General features: G+C 47.3%; 1 protein-coding gene across 2 annotated transcripts in view; it reads left to right on the top strand.

Moving 5' to 3' along the window:
- Grik4 (glutamate ionotropic receptor kainate type subunit 4) overlaps positions 1-20747 on the top strand; it is a 464253-nt gene that overhangs the window by 123000 nt on the left and 320506 nt on the right. For both annotated transcript variants that reach the window (XM_045145696.1, XM_045145697.1), the window contains exon 2: positions 15710-15841. In XM_045145696.1, the coding sequence (XP_045001631.1) occupies positions 15760-15841 (82 nt within the window). In that variant the 5' untranslated portion in view covers positions 15710-15759. The remainder of the gene's footprint in view (positions 1-15709; positions 15842-20747) is intronic.

Raw genomic sequence — 20747 nt, 5'->3', positions numbered from 1 at the left:
CAAGGATAGCCCCCTGCTTACCTAGGATTTTCCCAGATCACCCTGTGACTAAGGAAAGGGAGCATCAGGAACTCCAGCCCCTGACTGCAGCCTGTAGCATGTGCTTTCAGATGACCATCAGAGCAAAAGTGACAGGACCCCGACACGCTCTCATCTGTGGCCCATTATAAAGACTTCTCTCTAGGGAACTTGCTGGAGAGGGCGCCCCCTGCCTCCTGGAGGCGAGGCTGAGTACAGGGCTCCCCAGGGCCCTTCCTCAAGAGATGACCCTCCTCCTCTCATGGCGGGCCTGGGATCCAGCCAAGAACCAGAACTGGTATCCATGAGATATGTGCTGGGATAATGCAGGGTCACTGAGGCGGATAGTAATCATGGTGGGAACGAGGCTGGCTGGGAGGGGAGAGTCTTAGCTTTGAATGGCAATTCCACTTCTCACTGAGCTAGCTGTTCGAGCACTCAGACTGGGAGGAATGGTCCAGAGAGTCCAGGAGAGCCTGGGTGGTTCCAGCATCACTGAGCACTTGGGTCTGAATGTAACGTGATTAGTCTCACTCAGCAGAGCAGGGTCTCAAGCCCCAGAGTATGAGTCACGCTCTGTGTAGGGTCAGCCCAGGCGAGAATTGGCATGCCTTATCTTTAATCATTAGTCTGGCTTTTAAATTAAAACAAGCAACGAAACATCGCTGTTAAAATTCCAGCGCAGAACACAGTAGAATGAAATGCAAAGCACTCCGGGCCCTGGTCCTTGAGCCCCTTTCCAGGGGCAGCTGGACAGCAGCCACTTTCTACTTTCCACCCTTTGGAAGCCTGTGCCAGGCCCTTCCCCAAGTGGATGGCAGCTAGTGATAACTGGGCTTGACAGAAGGAAAGGAAGGAGATGGGCCATGCCTGTGCTTCTAGGCACATCTTAGGGATGAGGCTTAGAGGGCTCCGGCAGACTGTGTCACTCTCATTTTAAATGTTTGTGGCTTACTTTATTGTGGAGCTTGATTTAAAGTTTTAGTTGTTCTAGCCCTGGGGGTGCTGAGAGGGTGGTCCAGAGTCTCAGCAGGAAAGGTAAGGGTTCACCTGCTTTGTTTATGATTTTGGGGGAAAGATAGCTGATCCTCACTTTCTGACAATGGTGTCTAAGACACCAGAAATGCTCGAGGGCATATACAATGACTATGCACAGGATGGATGTGCTGAGGCGTCCACTTGGGGGTGATAGCCTTGGGACTTCTTACCACGTTAGAGTGCCTTCTTCTTACCCTGACCTGAGCACAATCAGCTGTGAGTCTAAATGACATTGTGACTGTATGCATCACACAGCTGTCACTCCACCATGCCTCTGCTCTAGGCTGAGCATCCCAACTCCTTTCAGATCCCTTCATGGAAAGAAACAGTACACATCCATACCTCACCCAAGGCCCAGACAGGCCTTGGTAGGACAGCCCCTCTTCTTCCAAATATCCAGGAAGAGTCCCAGTAGGGAACCGAGGGCATACTTATCTAGAGGTGATTAAAACACTGTCCTGAGGGCTGGAGAGATGGCTCAGCAGTTAAGGCGCTTGCCTGTGAAGCCTAAGGACCCATGTTCAACTCTCCAGATCCCACATAAGCCAGAGGCACAAAAGTGAGCAAGCACAAGGTTGCACGTGCCCACTAGGTGGTGAAAGTGTCTGGAGTTTGATTGCAGTGGCTGAGACCCTGGTGTGCCAATTATCTCCTCTCTCTCTAAAATAAAGATTAAAAAATTTTTAAAAACACCATCATGAAGGCCACTGTCTGCACACCCCTCCCTCCATTCCTGTGAGCGCTCCATTGTGGGGGCTCCTGGCAATATGTGCTCCGCATGCTCAAGCATTGAGCTGCTGTGTTTCCAAGCTGTGGCTCATGTGCTTTGTGTCTGGAGCTGGCCTTCCCCAGGGCCAAACCCATTGGCTTCAAATAAATGCCAGAACATTTTTCACCACACTGAGCTAGTCTCGCCTTCCCATCTGACTCCATGGTCTTTGGTGCACCTGCTCTGGCTTGCCCCAGCTGGCGATCAGCCCTCCATCTTGTTCCCACCAACCACCTCCTTTGCAGAGAGTGGACGATGTGGAGGCTGAGTCTGCCTCACCTAGCCTGTGAACGGTGCTGGGTCCAGTACAAGGCTCCTGGGGAATGTTAGCTTTAGGTACAATGCCTTATTCTGGATTTAGGAGTGCAAGAGAGATGCAAAAAGCTTATTGTAATGAGAAAGGCTGGGCATTGTTTCGCTAGATACACAGAGGAAACTGGACTTTTCTGTTTCAGTGGGCACACAGCTATTTCTCAAACATGCCGATCTACATACCGTCAGAGGCTTCTGGTCTTATGTGTTTTCTCTAACTGGAATTCCTCACTGCCCTCAGGCTCTTATTGCTATCTCAAGTCCAACAGGTCATCCCCTGTCACCATCCCCTCCCAGCTGTCCCTTTCTGCCATTCTCTTGAGCATCCTGAGTTTTCCTTTCACCATCTGTAACAATGACATCCACTTCCTGAATGTCAGATTCTTGTCCCTGAGCATCTTAGACTGAGGTCCAGGGACTAGCTGCCAGGGCCTGGAATGCTGCCTACCATGTAGTATGCACTGGATGGAAATATTCACTGAATGAGAGAGATGCAGCTCACATCCACGCTGAGGGTCCATGTGCTTTGGCCAGTGTAACGTATGGAGACAGTTTGCACCATTTTGCTTCAAAGACACTTTACTCATTTGCAAAGTGATTCTGCATGCATTATCTCACTTGATCCTCTTAGCAACCTTGAAAGTGGATGGTGTGAGTGTAATTTAGCGACTTTACAGCAGAGAAATTGGGGGCTCTGGAGGGTTAAATAATAGGGCCAAGGTCATACAGGTCTCCCCTGCAGTCTGCTGATTTTCCTTCTGTGCCTGGTGAGACCAAGAGGAAGTGGGAGCAGGGAGAGTTTCCAGGCGAAGTTGACATGGGGCAGCAAGTTGAAGGTGAGGGCTCTGGAGTCATCCCAGCAAGCCAGTGTAGGATACTGTCATGTTGGGAAATACACATACAGTCCAGGGTGGCTTGTACAGGAGCTTGAGGGAGAGATTGAACGGTGGAGAGTTGCAAGGAAAGACCCAGTTACTTACTGCATTATGTTATCTAGGTGGACAGTGAGGGGCATCATCTTCCTTAGTCTTACAGTTGTAGAAATGAAGCTCAGAGATTAGGCAGTCAGTTTTAAGACACACAGTGGCTATTGGCCTCTGGTGAGGGATGTTTGTTTTGATTCTGGGGGATTCAGCATGAAGTCTAAGCAGGAGCGATTTGAGGTAAGTAATGCTGCTTTGGCTGTCCTTAGTCCTGTGGTTGGGAGGCTACCAGATACCTGTGGTTACAGTGTGCATGAACAATCCCTGAAGTTAGGCAGGCCTGAGCTGAGCAATCTATCTGGCCGCTGCTCTTCAGTTTATACCATGTCACAACAGGTCCAGCTCCTCTGCAGATGCCCATCTCCCTCTGGCTAAATTGTCACCTTCAGCTCATTGCAAATGCCCGGGAGCAGCTGTTTATGGGAAACCCTGAAGGCCAAGGGCACTGGGACTGACGTATTACAGAGGGAAGTCCCGGACTTATTCTTCAGTTGTGTGTCCCCTGATGCAGCATGTGCTGGTGGCTTGAGGTCTGTTTGTGGCAGACATGCCTCGTTCTTCAAGATCACTGTACAGGTCATCACAGTCACACGGCCACATTCCTACCTGGGTGGTAGGATCCGAGGAACAAAGAAGGAGGCTGGACAGAATGGTGGGTGAGAGCTGGGCTCTGGAGTGGATGGCCCGGTTCCTCCTTTGGCCAGCTGCATGACCTTGGCAAAGCACTCAACCTTTCGGTCCTCCAGTTCCATCTGTGCAGGTGGGAGAATGAGTGTGTATCTGCCTCCCTGGGTTCTTCTGAGGAGGAAAGGAGTCTAAAATGGCACTCTGTTCATAGTAACCATCAGTAACCAGTCAGTAAATATTATGGCATCATAGGGTTCAGTTCTTAAAATGGCATTTTCAGAGCTCAAACGAACGTTAGAGAATGTCTAGCCTATTTCATCATTTTGCAGCATCAGAAACTAATGCTCAAGAGTTTAGCTGCAGAGCTGTTGAGCACCCAGGTCCTTGATTCCCAAGACGGTCCTGCATCCTAGCATCCCATCACCTGTTTCCAGGAAGACAAGATACTTATTGGGCTACAAAAGTTTATCCCCTCTCAAGGGAGCCACAGGGTTGGGGTTTTGGTTGGGGGCTGTTCCCCTTTCCTGGTCTGCCACCACCCTGAACCCTCCCTTCCAGCTGCTTCAAGTTTGTTCCAGCCAGGGAGAGTGAAAGAACAGTCTGGGGAGCTCACATCCATTTGTCTTGAGGGACCTGGAGCGTCAGGGGAGGTAATCAAGATCTTGTTGCTTACAGCTGAGAGAAAACCTGTAATTAATCTGACTGCCCCTCTGATTTCCTCTGTCTTTTCCACCACCAGACACCGTCTGGTGGCTGTCAGCCTCCTCTCCACACCACCCAGATAATCCACGATGGACGATGTGGTCGTTCTATGAGGATGAGAGTGAGAATGCAGGCGCGCAGTGTGGGAGCCTCCAGCACTGAGTGAGGAGGAGACACCATTCGATGCAGTTGGAGCAGGGGTCCGCAGTGTGCCATGCAGGAGTACAGGGGGCCATTGGCAGGCTGTTTGTATGCTCTGTCAACTGGCTGCTGGCGTGGAACAGTAATTGTTTACTACTCAGGCTCCATAGCAAGTGTGTCAGGTAGCTGCATGCTCAAAAAAGATGTTCTCTGCCCTCCATGGCAGAAGTAAGAGTCAGGTTAAATAAGCACTCCCTGGCTCATCCATCCGTTTGACAAATGTGTTTATTTGCGGGCTCCTCTTGTTGGGCCCTGTCCAAAGTGCTGGAGGTGCTATTGTGAATGACAGGGCGAAGTCTCTGCTCTTGGGGGCCTTCATAGAAAGCTTGAGACAGGGATCAGAGATGACTTGATCTGAGAGATGTTTGAGGATTGCACCTACTTGCCCGAGGAGGCTGAGCATCCTGGACATTGTGACACATTGCATATTGGACTCCCCTTCTGGATAAAGTGGGCATGCTAATTTTGGGTGTTAGGAGAGGAGGCATCAGGGCATGTGTGCCAGAAGCACTCCACAGCCATTGGTTCAACAGTCACCAAGCAGTATGACAAATGACACCTTCAAGTCTTGGTCACTGAGTGTGGAGAGTCAAGGACAGGGAACTTGCCTGGAAGGAGAAATTGTACCTGAATTGTAAATATTTCCCCTTAGTGTTGTCACCGTGACAGGTGACTTAACTTTGCAGCTGGCAGCATTTTCACACTCATTCTCTGATCCTTTGTTATTTCAACAGATATTTTGTGAGGGCCCACAATATACCAGCCTGTGCTAGACACTGGGGACACAGGCGGAAAATTCTGCGATGTTCTCAGTTCCTGGTACTAACCTCCCTGAAGAACGACATTGCTCTTCCTGGCCATTCAGAGGACAGGGAGGTAGGCTCTGGGCACCAGGGCCCAGCAGTGCTTACTTCATAAGGCCCAGGGCCAACTTCAGCTTTGACTCTGCACTCGTGATTGGCATGGCTGCCCACGGTGTGCAGGAGGATGCCTTCAGCAACACAAGAAAGCAACATCTGCTTCTGAATCCTCAGCCTTCTGAGTTCCAGTGTATCCTCAGGTCCAAGAACAGTGCCTGGCACATGCACACCCTCCATAAATATTGTTGAGTAGATAAGTGAATTGTCAAGGATGAAAGAATTATGAAAATTTAGTTAGACTATATAAAAGTAATACTAAATGCAATCATTTACATCAAGTACCTTCCATTTATGCCTGCTCAGCATGCTGCACAATCATTATTATTCAGATTGCTAAATAGGTGTCAAATTAGCTCATGTACATTTTATTTAATGACAGGGCTACACTCAGTTCATGCAGCCATGACTTTTCGTTCATGGCACCAAAGCCTGGCTGAACCTGGAGATCACATTATAAGAACGATGATGGCCTAGATCCTGGGCTGCCCTTAGTCCTTAGTGTTGTGACCCTAGAACCTTCCAGGAATGTTGCACATGTGGAAGGCTCAGTGGTTTGTGATTTGTTTCATTATGATTAAATTTCATTCATCAGAGAAGTTCTGTTCTAGATGAGGAAGCTATGCCCAAGAAAAATGAAGCACACAGCTCAAAGCCACATGGGGTCAGGGCTGACAGATCTCTGACATATTGCTTTCCTCCTCCATCTCAAGTGTGAGCTTATGGGACCCAAAGATGGAATGTTTAGATACTCCATTAAAGAAAAAAAAACAAAGAAATTTGGGGTGTTAGTTTCATTGTTGTAAAGAAATTATTGAGAGAGAGGGAGAGAGAGAGAAAGGGTGCACTAGGGTCTCCAGCCACTGTAAATGAACTCCAGACACATGTGCCACCATGTGAATCTCAGTTTTGTGGGTTCTGGGAATCAAACCTGGGTCCTTAGACTTTGCAGGCAAGCACCTTAATCACTAAGCCATCAGTACAGCCCTAGTTTCAGTTTGAGGTTCAGATGAATTTTATTCTAAGAGCTAGTAGCTAGATTCTTATTAATTAAAAAATTTCATATGATCCAGAGACTATAGCTCCGTGCCCCTCTTTCGGCCTGGGAAATCAGGTGTCTCCTCTCCTGCTCGGACTGAACAAGGCTCCTTAAAACCACCCAAACACTCCTGGGTCCTGGGGTCACAGATAATAACCCCACCTCAGGTGGCAATGACTGAATAACCAGCTTTATCCATCATTAATAAGAGCCTTGCTTCCCTTGAGACTGAAAAGTTCCATGGCTAGAAAGCCTGTGTTTTGGGTGTTGAGGAGCTATTTCGGTCAGTGCTTACCTTGAAGACATCAGTATCTGAGTTAGAGCCCAGGGACCCATGTAAACAATGCTGGGCTTGGTAGTGTCCTGTGCTTTCATCACTGGAGAGGCAGAGACAGGAACATCCCTGCAGCTCCCTAGTTAGCTAGTCTGGTCTGGTGAGTTCCAGACCAACGTAAGATGCTGTCTCAAAAAATGTAGACAGCATTTCTGAGGAATGACACCCAAGGTAGTCCTCTGATCTTCACATGCCCAAGTGCACACAATGCGCACTCGTGTGTGCACACACACACTTGCACACACATGAATACACATACACACATGCATTAAAAAAGAATATATATCCTATAGCTGTTGGATGGAATATTCTGTAGATGTCTATTAAGTCCATTTGTTCTACATATTTTTAATTTATCTGAAAGAGAGAGAGGCAGAAAAAGGGGGAGACACACACACACACACACACTGAGAGAGAGAGAGAGAGAGAGAGAGAGAGAGAGAGAGAGAGAGAGAGAGAGGGAGGGAGGGAGAGATAGGATGTATCAGGGCTTCCAACTACTGCAAACAATCTCTAGATGCATGTGCCACCCTGTGCATCTGACTTACATGGGTCCTGGCTAATTGAGTCTGGGTCTTTTGGCTTTGCAGACAAGCTCCTTAACCACTAAGTAATCTCTCCAGCCCCTGTTCTGTTTTTAAAATTCTTAAATTTTATTTATTTATTCATGTGTGTGTGTGTTTTTATGGGCATGCTGGGACCTCCTGTCAGTACCAATGAACACCAGATGCTTTCATGCACCACTTTGTGTCCAGCTTACCTGGATTCCTGCTTGAGAATTGAACTCAGACTGGCAGATTTTTGCAAACAAGCATCTCTAACCATTGCTCAGTCTTCCCAGTCCCTTGTTACTATTTCTATTTTTTTTTTAAATCTGAATAACATATCTATTTTTTTTTGTGGTGTGTGAATATGTGTGTGGTGTGCCTGTGTGGGAGTGTGCTGCTCATATGTGTGTGGGCATACATGTGGTTGTTCTTGTGCATTTGCTTGCATATGCATATAGAGACCAGAGGTTAATGTCAGGTGTCCTCATTCACTCTCCACCCTGTTTCTTGAGACAGGGTCTCTCATTAAACCTGAAGCTTCCTTTGTGGCTAGACTACCTAGTTATTAAGCCCTAGGGATGTGCCTGTCTCTGCTTCCTCAGTGCTGGGACTACAAGTGTGCATCATCAGGCTTGGCATTTCACCTGGGCACTGGGGACCTGAAGTCATATCCTCATACTCGTGTGAGAAGCACTTTATCCATCGAGCCATCTTCCCAGGCCACGCCTGACATATCTGTTGATGAGTGTGGGGGTGCTGAAGTCATCCACTATTACTGTATTGGGGTCTTTATTCTCAACAGTGTTTGTTTTATGAAGTAGGATATATTTTTGGTGTATATGTATATTTATAGTAATTATATCTTTCTGATATATTGTTCCCTTTACCAATACGTAATGTATTTTTTGGTCTTCTCTAGGTTTGGCTCGATATAAGCATTTTTTTTCTTGATTTTTCGAGGTAGGGTCTCAATGTAATGCAGACTGACCTGGAACTCACTATGTAGTCTTGGGCTGATCTCGAACTCACAGTGATTCTTCTATCTCAGGCTCCCAAGTGCTGGGATTAAAGGTGTACATCACAATGCCCAGCTCTGAAGTGTGCTGTTTATTAGGTATTAGCATAGCACTTTCTACTTGTTTGTGGATTCTGATTGCTTAGAATATCTTTTTTATTCTTTTTACTTTTAGCTTGTATGTATCTCTGACATGAGGTGTGTTTCTTGAAGGCAACAGGCAGTTAGATCTTAATTTGTGTGTGTTTGTGTGTGTGTGTGTGTTCATATGGAGGCTAGAGGACAGCCTTAGGTGCCATTCTCAGGTGTGCCAGCCTCCTTTTTGGAGACAGGGTCCCTCATTGGCCTGGAACTCATCAGTCTGGCTAGACTGACTGGTGACTGAGCTGCCTCTGCTGCTTCTGCTTCCTTGGCATTGAGATTACAGGCACATGCCACCGTGCCCAGAATGTACATGGGTTCTAGGGTTTGCAGGTCCTCATGCCAACAGCATGAATAGCCTTTGCACAGTCCTGGTATATCCACAACATCTTTGGATCGCCATTGCAAACCACAGTCCATCTTACAATTGCCTCACTGGCCTTCAGTAAGGGATGCTGTGCCCGACTTCACATGCCACACCTCAGCCGCATCTTCTGGAACAATGTATGCTTCATGACCCACTTCCATGCAACTTTTTGGTTTGTCTTTTATTTATTTATTTAATTTATTTGAGAGAGAGAGAGAGAGAGAGAGAGAGAGAGAGAGACAGAAAGAGAATGGGTGCACCAGGACCTTCAGCCGCTGCAAATGAATTTCAGAAACATGCACCTACTTGTGCATCTGGCTTATGTGAGTCCTAGGGAATCAAACCGATCCTTTGGCTTTGCAGCTGAGCACCTTAACTGCTAAACCATTCCTCCAGCCTATCCATGCATTTCCCATGCTTTCAAAACCAATACCAAGTGTGTAGTGACACAGCCATTTTGTTAATCCAAGGAGGAAATAAATAAATCATAATCTTGAAGAGGTTTCTTCCTTTCAGTCATCTCCTTTCAAAAGAGTTTGCATTTCTGCCATTCAGTTGTTCTTGGGTGGCATCAACTTAGGCATCCTTTCAGTTGTTTTAATGTAAAGCAGTTGGGTCATCTTTAATCATGGAAATCTGCTTGACAATAGCAGCTTCAGTAAACTAAAACCTGTTTGTGAACCAGTAATTTTAGAACTTGCTTGAATTTTTCCAACTTTAAATCTTTTTTTTTTTTTTTTTTTTTTTTTAGTTTTTTGAAGTAGGGTCTCTGGCCCAGGCTGAACTGGAATTCACTATGGAGTCTCAGGGTGGCCTTGAACTCAACGACGATCCTCCTACCTTTGCCTCCTGAGTGCTGGGATTAAAGGCATGTGCCACCACACCCAGCTTCCAACTTTAAATCTTATATCTTTCCATTCAGTATCTTACAACAAAGCACATCAGTCCATTACTTTTAACTGTAACCTTGATGTGGTGGTTTGATTCAGGTGTCCCCCATAAACTTAGGTGTTCTGAATGCTAGGTCCCCAGCTAATGGATATTTGGGAATTAATGCCTCCTGGAGGGAGTGTATTGTTGGGGGCGGGCTTATGGGCTTTATAGCCAGTTTCCCCATGCCAGTGTTTGGCACACCCTCTGTTGCTGTGGTCCATCTTATGTTTGCCAGGGGGTGATGTCCACCCTTTGCTCATGCCATCGTTTTCCCCTGCCATCGTGGAGCTTCCCCTCAAGCCTGTAAGCCAAAATAAATCTCTTTTTCCCAGAAGCTGCTCTTGGTTGGGTGATTTCTAACAGCAATGTGAACCGGACTGCAACACTTGATTAAACTGTCTGGGCATGGGCAGCAGAATGCATCCAGTCTTTATACCAGTAGCCCAGTTTCAGCAAAGTTCTCTGCATTCTCCCCTTCAACTTTGAAAGTTCATAAGCACAGCCTGCAAGTACAATCCTCTCTGCACTTAGTACTTTCAAACTCTCACCAGAATAGCCCATGAAATTTATCTTGCCACATTGTGAGGCTTCGGTAGTCACTAGTACCAGGTTCATACAGATTCCTCCAACACGTGATTTCCAAAAGACCAAAATCCACATGGTCAGATTCATCACCCAGCAACCCCACCTGTCAGGTACCACACTCTGCAGTAGGCAGTTCCACATGGTTGGGACAAACATCCAACCAGACACAGTTTAGGGGATGAACGGAATTAATTCCAGGTTACAAATCCAGGGGAAGTTCCATTAGTGGAAGAAGCAGGGCCTCATTCATAAATCCAAGGAGAGCAATCACCAGCAGCCAGCAAAAACCAAAACAGCAGCAAGCACAAACCTGCAGCAAGCAGGACCTCCAGAGCTCAAACCTCTGCACACACCTTTGGGCTGGTCTTCAGAATCTTCCTCCAGTCACACCTCCTCCAGCCTGGAGACCAGAGTCCCAAGTTACGAGCTTCAGTAGAACATCTGAGTCTATGAGGGACAGGCATTCAAACCACCATGTAGTGTTTCTACCTAAGCACCTAATTCTACACCAAAAATATATAAATTTGGTCTTTTAATTATGTCCCAGGGGTTTTGAATGTTCTGTTCATAATTTCTTAGTGTTTAAACATTTATTAGTCTCCAGATCTTCTAGTTCATCACTGTTGTCCTCAGTCTCTGAGAGCCTCTTCTGCTCAGTCTTGCCTGCTGGTCAGGCTTCCCTGAGTTTAAACCTCTGACTTATGGGTCTTTTCATGTCCAAGATCTGTTTATGTCTTTTTGAAAAGCTCTGTCTCTTTTTCGAACTTCTTGTTCATATTTGTATTGTCTTCCTTAATTAGTTAAGCTATTTTTTTCTGTATTTTCTTGGAATTTATTGATCTTTTAAAAATCATTAAAAGATTTTTTATCTGGCATTTCATCCTCTTTCGTGTCTTTGGAGTCGGTTATTAGATATGAGCTTTTGGAGGAATTTTGTTGCCTTGTTTTTCCATCTATCTTTCACTTCTGTATTGAGATTTGCACATCTCTTAGGAGGGGCATTTCTTCCACTTTTCTGTGAGAGCCTTTTTTAGGGAATAGTCTTCTCATGGCGATGTGTCCTGTGATATTAGATTAGTGTGAAGTGTTAAATATTTTCCCAGTTGAATTTTGTAGTATCGTTTCCTTGTTATTTCTTTGGTGGGGATGCAGTGTCTATCTTATCAAAGCCTAGGGTTGTGCGCTCTCTGTAGGCCTCACAAACATGGAGCGTGCCAGAGACAGCAGGGTACCTAGGGTTTGTCCCCTGTAGTTGTTCCTCTAGTCTTATTAACATACCATCTGGAGGACCATGGGAGCGACTGTGCTATATTCTCTCACTGGCGCGTTGTCTGTAGTCTTTCTGTTGTTCTCTCTGATGTTTCTGTCCAGAGAAACATTTGCTTTGTTTTCACTTTGCTCCTGGTTTTTAGCTGAGCATTGAAATATCCCCTGTTCATTGCGTCAAAAATTTGCTGCCGGTAGAACAGGATTGGTTGTGTGTAGAGCAAGGTGCACTGTTTTCTAGCAGAGCATCTCTTCACGTTGTACCAGAAGTGTCATGCTTGACCCCTGACCTGTGTTGAAAGGGGAAACAGCAGTGACAGCCACTAGTGACAGTGAACTAGGTACAAAAAAAAAAGTAAAGCCAATTCCAGCTGCAACACCCATAACTCTTAGCGATCAAAACAGGAATGGTGGTGGCAGAAACAACATGAACACAAGTTTCAACACTTTTTATGATGGGAAGTGAATAATTAAGATAGAAAAATGGAAAACAGAAAGAAAAAAAAGTTACATATCCAAAAAAAAGTGAAGGGGAGAAGATAGAATAAGAGTAGACAGTGAAGGCTGAAGAAAGAGGGAGGGAGAGAAGAATCATGTAGGAATTTGATTACCAGAAGGAAAGAGAAGGAGTAACTAACCTCCATCAAATAATTGAAAAATATATGGAAAGGCAATGAAGTCAAAATGTACATGAAGTCTGAAAATTTCTTATAAGTCTTAAATAAAATTTTTTTAATTTTAATTTTTATTTATTTGAGAGCGACAGACACAGAGAGAAAGACAGATAGAGGGAGAGAGAGAGAATGGGCGCGCCAGGGCTTCCAGCCTCTGCAAACGAACTCCAGACGTGTGCGCCCCCTTGTGCATCTGGCTAACGTGGGACCTGGGGAGCCGAGCCTTGAACCGGGAGTCCTTAGGCTTCACAGGCAAGCGCTTAACCGCTAAGCCATCTCTCCAGCCCAGTCTTAAATAAAAATATTTAGAGGACATATTGTATCTGCTGGGGTGGTAATATGGTCCAAAGTGGAGATGTACTACCTCTGCTAATTTCCACATCTTTTTCTGTGCCTTAAAAAAAAGTAACACTTATTTACATGTGTATGTGTGTGGATGTACCAGGGCCTTCTGTGGCAGCAAATGACGGGCCATCTGGCTTCACAGGGATGGAGAGGGAGTGGGTGGCTAGGGCGAGGGCTTGGCTAGGAAGTGCCTTTAACCACTGAGCCATGTCCTCGGGCCCCGTTCGTTCCGTGTCTTTGAAGGTTGTGTATTCCTTGCAGAGAGCAAAGGTTGGGAATAGTCATCCCTTCCTTCCTGTATGTTGCTTTTGGCTTGCCTAGGGGGAGTGGCCTGGGACTGAGCTTGCTGGGATGGTCGCTTCCCCACTTGCTAGTACAAGGTAGTGTGGAACCGAAGTTCCTTCACCTAGAGTTTATTCCGGATCAACTAGTTCAATGTATTTCTGGGGTCACTCGGGCCCTGCGCTCTGCCGAGGGGTCTGGATCTCAGGCGTCTCTGTCAAGTCCCCAGGGAGGTCCGAGTGACAAACAGTGTAGGGTGGAGGGCACACAATGGGCTGCATTTTCGGAAGTTCACCACTATAGTTTTCTGAGGCCCACTGAACGCAGCAGTGTGCGCCTGAGCAGTCTTATGACCTTTAGAGCTGCCAATCTTAAAGCAAAGTCTCTACTCTTTTCATCTCTCATCCAAATCCCACTGCACATATTTTTCAATGATTTTGTTTCAGAGGCATTGTATTGAGACCACACTGTGTCACAAGATAGTCACTGGCTGGAGCTTGCTGTGAGCGCCAAGGAAAAGGAAAATGTGGGGATTTGGGTTTCCCAAGCAGTAAGCTTGTGTCTGACCTTCTTAAGGTGGCTCTCTATCAGAGCACTGGGCTTTAATGTTGGGATATGAGCGCTGCTGAGGCATCAGCTTGCCAGGCAAGTCACACTGCTGCTCGGTCCTGCGTTTTCCCTTTTCCTCCTCCTGCCCCTTGTCCTTCTTCTTCTCTCTCTCATAATGTATGGGCTGAAAACATGTGTGCGTGCAGATGTGTGTAGCCCTCCCCATGCACTGGGGCGTGGAGGCTAGAGGAAAATGTCAGGTGTCCTCTTCTGCCATCTTCTGCCTTATTTTCTTGAGACAAGGTCTGGTCCTGTTTTTCAGTTAGTCTGGCTGACCAGTAAGCCCCAGTGATCCTCCTGTTTCTGACCCCTCCCCCAGCTCTGGTGTTTGTGGCGTGCGTGGCCATACCCTGCTTTTTCTGTGAGTATTGGGGATTGAATATTGGGGATTCTCCTAGCCCCTGGCCTGCCTGTTTGACAGTTTTCTCCCCTTCTTTCTCCCTCTTTCCCTCTGTTATTCCTCCTTTCTGTTGCACCCCCAGACTTCATAGGCTCAGTGCTATTGTACTTTTTCTCATTCTCGGTTCTGATAACCAGGGTTTCTGAGTCTCTCCAAGTCTGTCTGTGAAATACTGTGTGTTCCCCCAGTCACCTGCCACGCTGAGAAGCTGTTGTCTGGCTGTCTCAATGCTAAGCCATAGAGAAGCTGAAAGGTGCTGCTTGCTTCTAAACCATCATCTCCGTGACAAAATAACATCCCCCTGACTGGACTTCTGACAGCACAGCACTTTTGCCTGGTTTCACACTGTGAGTCACACTGCCCAGTTTGTGCCTGGTTTCCTCCGCTCAGTATTGTATTGATGAGCATCGTGCTGTTCTTCCTCCGCCACGTTCCATGGTGCAGCCGCGCGGTGTGTTTCTCCCTTCTGTCGCTGGACGCCCGGGTAGTTTCCACTTTGGGAAAATACAAAGAGTGCTGCTGTGAACATTCTAGGGCATGTCTTTGGTGAGCAAATTCATGCACTTCTGTTGGAGTGGAGTTGCTTGGTCTTGAGGGTGTGTGTAAAGTTTGATAGACTTAAGTTTATGAATGTATCCCGCTAACACTGTAGGAGAATTCTACGTGCAACGTGTTCGTGCTGATACTTGATAATTTTTAAAGCCATGTTGGTGGATAAGTCATGGTGTATTGTTGTGGTCTAAAACATTGCATTTTCCTAATGCCCATTGAAGCTGAGTGTCTTTTCAAATGTTCATAGGACATATGAATATTTCTTAGTGATGTGTCTGTTCAGGGTTTATTCCCATTATTCTGTTGCTTATAGAGAGTTAGGGAAGGAGCATCTTAATGTTTCTTATTCTTTCTTGGGGCACCTGGGATTATCGTATGCAGGTGCCCCACTGTCACCTCGGTGATGGGCCAGAGGTAGTTGGCAGATGTAGAAACTATGCTATCCTGGGATGCATGATTCTGCCCTCTGTATTTGCTGGGAAGAGATCTCTTTGGTTCATGTAGCCCCTAGTTTAAGCCCAAGCACAGTGTATATCATTTCCCCCTATGTTATCTTGGTCCTCAGGTCAGCTCCACGGTGGGTGATGTGTTCCTGCTTTTACAAGTTGAGGAGCTGAGACAAGCAGCACTGTGTAGACCTCGCAGGTGGCAAGTGAGGAGCTGCTCGTGAACATATTCCTTCTCAGTATCATGGCCTGGGGGCAAGGGAGTGGCGTATATTCCTCAAGAGAAGCCACATGTTGCTTTTACCCAACTAGAGATTTTGATATAAAAGGAAGGTGACCTCAGTTATAACAGCCTTCCCTGTGAACATCAGGTACCCAGAGTTAAAACCTGATCGGTGGTCTAAGGATGAAAGGCACAAGCTCCAACTTTGTGACTTTGACTGTCTCTCCCACGGACACTGCCAGAAGTTCTCCTGACTGGATTGTCAGGCTTCCCCACCAAGGTTCTTGGGTCTTGGGTGTTCACTGGAGCCTTCGGTCATTGGGATGGATCAGGTGGCTACGTAGCCTGTGTAGGACTCACTTGCTCCCTCCACTCCTCCACAGCGTTATGTCATGCCCAGACCAGCAGAGGGCTCCATGAGGAGTTATAGAAGATGCCCCGCGTCTCGGCGCCTCTGGTGCTGCTTCCTGCGTGGCTCGTGATGGTGGCCTGCAGCCCACACTCCCTGAGGATCGGTAAGTGCAGCCTGGCTGAGTGATGCATCACTGCTACCCCAAGTGTAAACCTTTGCATTTCACAGACTCTGTGGGAAGCTTCCTTGACTGTACTATGCTCTCCCTGAGGCTGGCTGGGCAGAGGCGGACGCGGAGGTGGAGGAGGTGGATGTGGAAGCGGAGGTGGTGGTGGGACAGCAATCAGGCTGGCAGCTCTGATCTGCTCTTCCTGCCCAGCTTCCCCAGGGACTAGAATAAGATACTGATTATTCTCTAAGAGAACCCTCATGGTATATTCAGCCTGAACCTTAGGCAGCAGCTGTTAGTGGTGAAGGAAGGTGAGAATAGCCATGGAGATTACAAGCCCAGGGCTGGAGGTAAAAGGCCATCTCTTTCTTCTAATTAGCCCAGGAAGAGTCCTGGAGAGTATAGTGTGTCCTCACCAATTTGGGTGCAGCCACGATGAAGTCAGAACCTGGTTGATTCTGGCCTGGCCACTTGGCAGGCCTTGGGTTGTTACACTTTGGTTACAGCCTGGCTCTGCCAAGGGAAGCAGGCCTGCTTCAGCCTCTTCCTTGTCCTTGGTGCTGTGGCCTGATCCTTTTAGGTATGGGCGGGCAGGGCTTCCTCCTGAACCATTAGCAGCTCACCCCTGGCAGGGAGCGTCCAAGAGGGAAATCGGATGCTTCCTCTCCTTAGGACTGAGTGACACTGGTCACTTGCAGACAGGCACTCCAGATCCTGGGTGCTGGAGACACGGCTCTGGTGGCAGGGAGGAAGACCCAGTCCGACCCAGCACACTCAGTGTGATCTTCCCCAGCCAGGAACCTGTAGTGTTCCTGTGGTGTCAGTGTGGTAGAAAAGAAGCTAAAAGTTGAACTGATTCACTGAGTTACTACTGTAAGAGTTAACTGCTGAGGAGCTAAAACTTATCTTCGTCAGCAGATGGAAAAATACCAAAGAAGGAACTGTCCATAAAGGGCCCAAAGGGATGATAAGAAGGAAAGACAGTTTAGGCTAAAACAAAGTAAAATGGAGTTCATTGTTAGGGTGGCCTGACTATATAAATGATTGATATGCAAATTGCCACATCTTGTTTATTCACTTACCCTCCCCTTGGCTATGAAAACCATAAAATGGAAATAAAATCTCCTCTGGGGCCAAAGCTTCTTTGGAGGGCTACCTCAAGCTTTTTGGCCCCCGAGTAATAAATTCCTCTACTTTCACTTATTTTGGCATTGGAATGATCTTTCCAGAGAATTTCTGAAACTTTTAGGACACATGGGAGAGTGTCAGGAATCAGTGATGTCTCAGGGGAGGTGTGGGTGGTAGGGCCCAGCACTGGGGAAAACACCTACTCTCTGATCCCAATAAGACCCTTCCCCCTGAGAGCCAGACCTCAGGGTAAGGTCAGGCGGTGGATTGAGAGATTATTCAGGGAGGTTATACAGCCACACTGGGAGTGGGTGTGGATGACAGTGGCTTCTCAACCTGACCCTGAAAGAGCTGGAGGTTGACATAGAATAAAGACGATGTGTTGCTAGACGTAGGCTCTTAACTAAAGCTCCAGGGCCCTCCTGTCATGATGGGCTCACCGTAGTGTGGTTGGCACACTGTTGGTGGTCAGGAGGATCATATAAGACAAAGGTTAGCCAGCAACTGAGACCCTGGCTACGCCAGGAGTGACCAGTCAGAGGTCCCCTGCAGGGCTCTGAGCTGCTCTCTGTTACCTCGCAGGCGCAGTCCTCCAGGCGTATGCAGGGCCGGATGGCTGGAGTCAGCAGTGTGGACAGGCGACTTAATTCTGCCCTCACCCAGCCCCCAACTCCCTGTTCTGCGTGCTTATAAAAAGGCATCAAAATAAGACCTTCCTTCTTCCTTCCTCGTTTATTTATTTATTTTTATGAGAGACAGAGAGAGAGAGAATTGGCATGCCAGGGCCTCCAGCCACCGCAGTGGAGCTCCAGATGTATGTGCCACCTTGTGCGCATGTGCGACCTTGCACACTTCTGTCACCTTGTGCATCTGGCTTACGTGTGCTCTGGAGAAGTTGAACATGGGTCCTTAGGCTTTGCATGCGAGGCCTTAATTGCTAAGCTATTTCTCCAGCCCCTCATTCATTTTATAGAAGCTTCAAAACCCTAATTTAATTCTGCTTAGTGGCAATGCAGAAATGGTTCATATCCTTAAGGTGCTTAATTTCTAAGATGCCTGCAGTTACCCAGCATTGCTGTGAGGTCTCCCCCCATAAGTGAGCCGATAAAGTGGCAACCCATCAATATCCATTTGTCACTAATGGGGAGTGAAGAAGGATTGAGCCAGAATTGCTTCACCTTGTGGCCACAGCTCTCCTGACACTTGTTCTCTGCTAACAACGTGGGAACTGGAGCCCGCAGATCCCTGTCTCAGCTGCTAGGCTGGCAAGAGGGCCTTGGGAGGCTGCACGCCCACACTCGGAGCGCGCTTGTCACAGCTGTGCTGTCCCCCGCCCCACCCCCATCCAGTGTTCCGTTCACTGCAGGCCACTTCCACCCGAACTCCCTGCAGAGACCCTACTGTTTGTCAAGGTCAAACTGAGTCTGACCCGCAGAGAGTAGGAAACAGCTAAGCCAAACAAGCAAACAACAACAAAAAAAAAGTAAAAAGAAAACTGAAGAAGAAAATCAAAAGAACCCTAACAGCCATCGCAAGACCTGTCTTCCTGTCTCCTTGATTGTCTTGGGAGTTAGATCCTTTTAGAAGTCTCTGATGGCTGTGGGTGGAGAGGTGCTAATTACATGGACTCCAGAGAGGAAGTGGAGTAGGGCAGGAAGGGGAAGAGAAGTAGGTCAAGAAAACACGGAGTAGCTATGCTTCATGCCAGGCAGCCTTGCACACAGATGGCCGGGACCGGGCTGGGGGCTCCCAGGTCCTCGAGAAATGCCTGGGAATGGTAGGGAAAGCTGTCCGGCTCACTACTCACCTCCCAGGGGCCCTGACTCCAACATTTGAGCTTTACTGGGACTTTCCCCAGCTTCCCATCCCCCTGATGCAGAATAGATGGCTGTCAGAGCAGAGACCCAGAATCTTAAGAGATCAGTTGTCCAGTCTGCTCTGTCCTTAGCCCCACTTGCCACTGGTGACAATATAGATGTTCGTCAAGAAGCAGCCAAACCCATCACCCTGCCTTGTGGTGGCTGTTTTTCATTCAAATGAGGCACAGGGTGCGTGACACAACCAAATTGTCTATTACAGTGTCTGCTGTGTACCCCCGAATGAGATTTTGGGTAAGAAAAGGGGATTTTATTTATGGCTGTGAGGCTAGCTGCATAAATTCTCCAAACTCTCACACATATGGCACCCCCTTTATTCATCCATCTTCCAAAACATGGTTTTTGATTTTACTTCCATCCCTCTAGGTCCTTTGAATAATGACTGGGTAGCCACATGTTAATAAATGCCCGGATAAGGCCCCTACCCTGTACCTGATGCCCTTTCTTACTTGATGAGACCGTGGTCATTGAATCTTACTATAAAGGATGCCAAGGTCCCATTGTCCAACCTGCTCATTTTGCAGGTTAAGAAACAGGCCCAGAGGGAGCGGCAGTTTGGATAAGGTAATGTGGTCAGTAGAGGCTGACTGAAGAGTCTGGTGTCCTTTAGCCACCAGAAATCAGTCACCTTCAACAGTATGTGAAAGTCATTTTTTTAAGTCTTACCTGGAAGAGCTTCAGACATTAGCCAGTGTTCTTGTCTCCGATGCATTAGGTACTCAGAAAGTGCTTGTGAACGCAATGAGTGTGGCTTCCCAGCCTGCTTCAGTGCCCCCTGCACACTTAGGTGTGCACACTGACCTGCCCACTTACTGCTGTTCAAACTGGAGACTTGCCCAAGCTCTCCCAGCGCCCTCACTCCGCGAGCCCCGCCTGCCAGCCCTTTCTCTGCCTGGGAATCACCTTCCACGACGGCACCTGCTTCTGCTTCTGTTCCTCCTCCCGTCCTCCTGTTGCTTCTCTTCTTCCTGCTTCGGCTCCTCTTGCTCTTCTTCCTCCTCCTCCTTCACCCCTTCTGTTGCTCTTTCTGCTTTTCCTTCATCACCATTGGCCAAAAATAGCTCTTCATCTGCAAACCCTTTTTCAATTATTACCCTGGGAAGATTCATCTTTCCCCAACCATTGTCTCACTCCCATTATGCATACACTGTTCCTGGCATTTGTGGTGTTGTGTTCTAATCAGTACATTTCCCCCACCAGACTCTGAACTGGAAGGTTGGGGACGACCTAACACGAGGCCTGGTGTGTGGTATGCACAAATAGGCCCTCCAGCCCACTGAGTGTGATGAAGGAACCCATCCCCTTTGTCAGGTCTCTGTCTGAAATAAATAAATATTTTTTAAAAGTAACTTAAGCACTGAGGATATGATGCTAAATAATAATTAAAGAAGTAACTCCCACTTCAAAGACCTTAGTCTCTTCCAACCCCTGGAATAGGTGCTGAAATGAGTTGTTTGAAATTTTAGTACTTTGCCTTCCAAGTTGTCTCTGTGATGTCTTCCTGTAGCTGGTGATGCCCTGGGCACGTTGGGCCTGTCTCCTTGTTGTGGCAGTTTCAGCCATATACTGTGTGTTTATGTTTAAAAACTTTAAAAGATAGAACTATTACTGCTCATATAGTCTCTTGTTTTGTACTGATAATTTTGCTTCCAAAGACTCTCCTAAGGCAGAAGAGGAAACTGAGGCTCGGGCACTTCAGAGGCTCTGTGTTAGTGCCAAAGGAAGTGCCATGTAGTGTGGGCGGCAACAGGCACATCTGCAGGCTACTGCAGCAGTTGAATCTCTTTTTTTTTTTTTTTTTTTGTTCATTTTTTATTTATTTATTTGAGAGCGACAGACACAGAGAGAGAAAGACAGATAGAGGGAGAGAGAGAGAATGGGCGCGCCAGGGCTTC

Source organism: Jaculus jaculus, chromosome 3, assembly GCF_020740685.1.
Source record: "Jaculus jaculus isolate mJacJac1 chromosome 3, mJacJac1.mat.Y.cur, whole genome shotgun sequence".
Lineage (NCBI taxonomy): Eukaryota > Metazoa > Chordata > Mammalia > Rodentia > Dipodidae > Jaculus > Jaculus jaculus.
The sequence above is the reverse complement of the archived record's forward strand: the minus strand, read 5'-3'. Positions and strand labels throughout refer to the sequence as shown.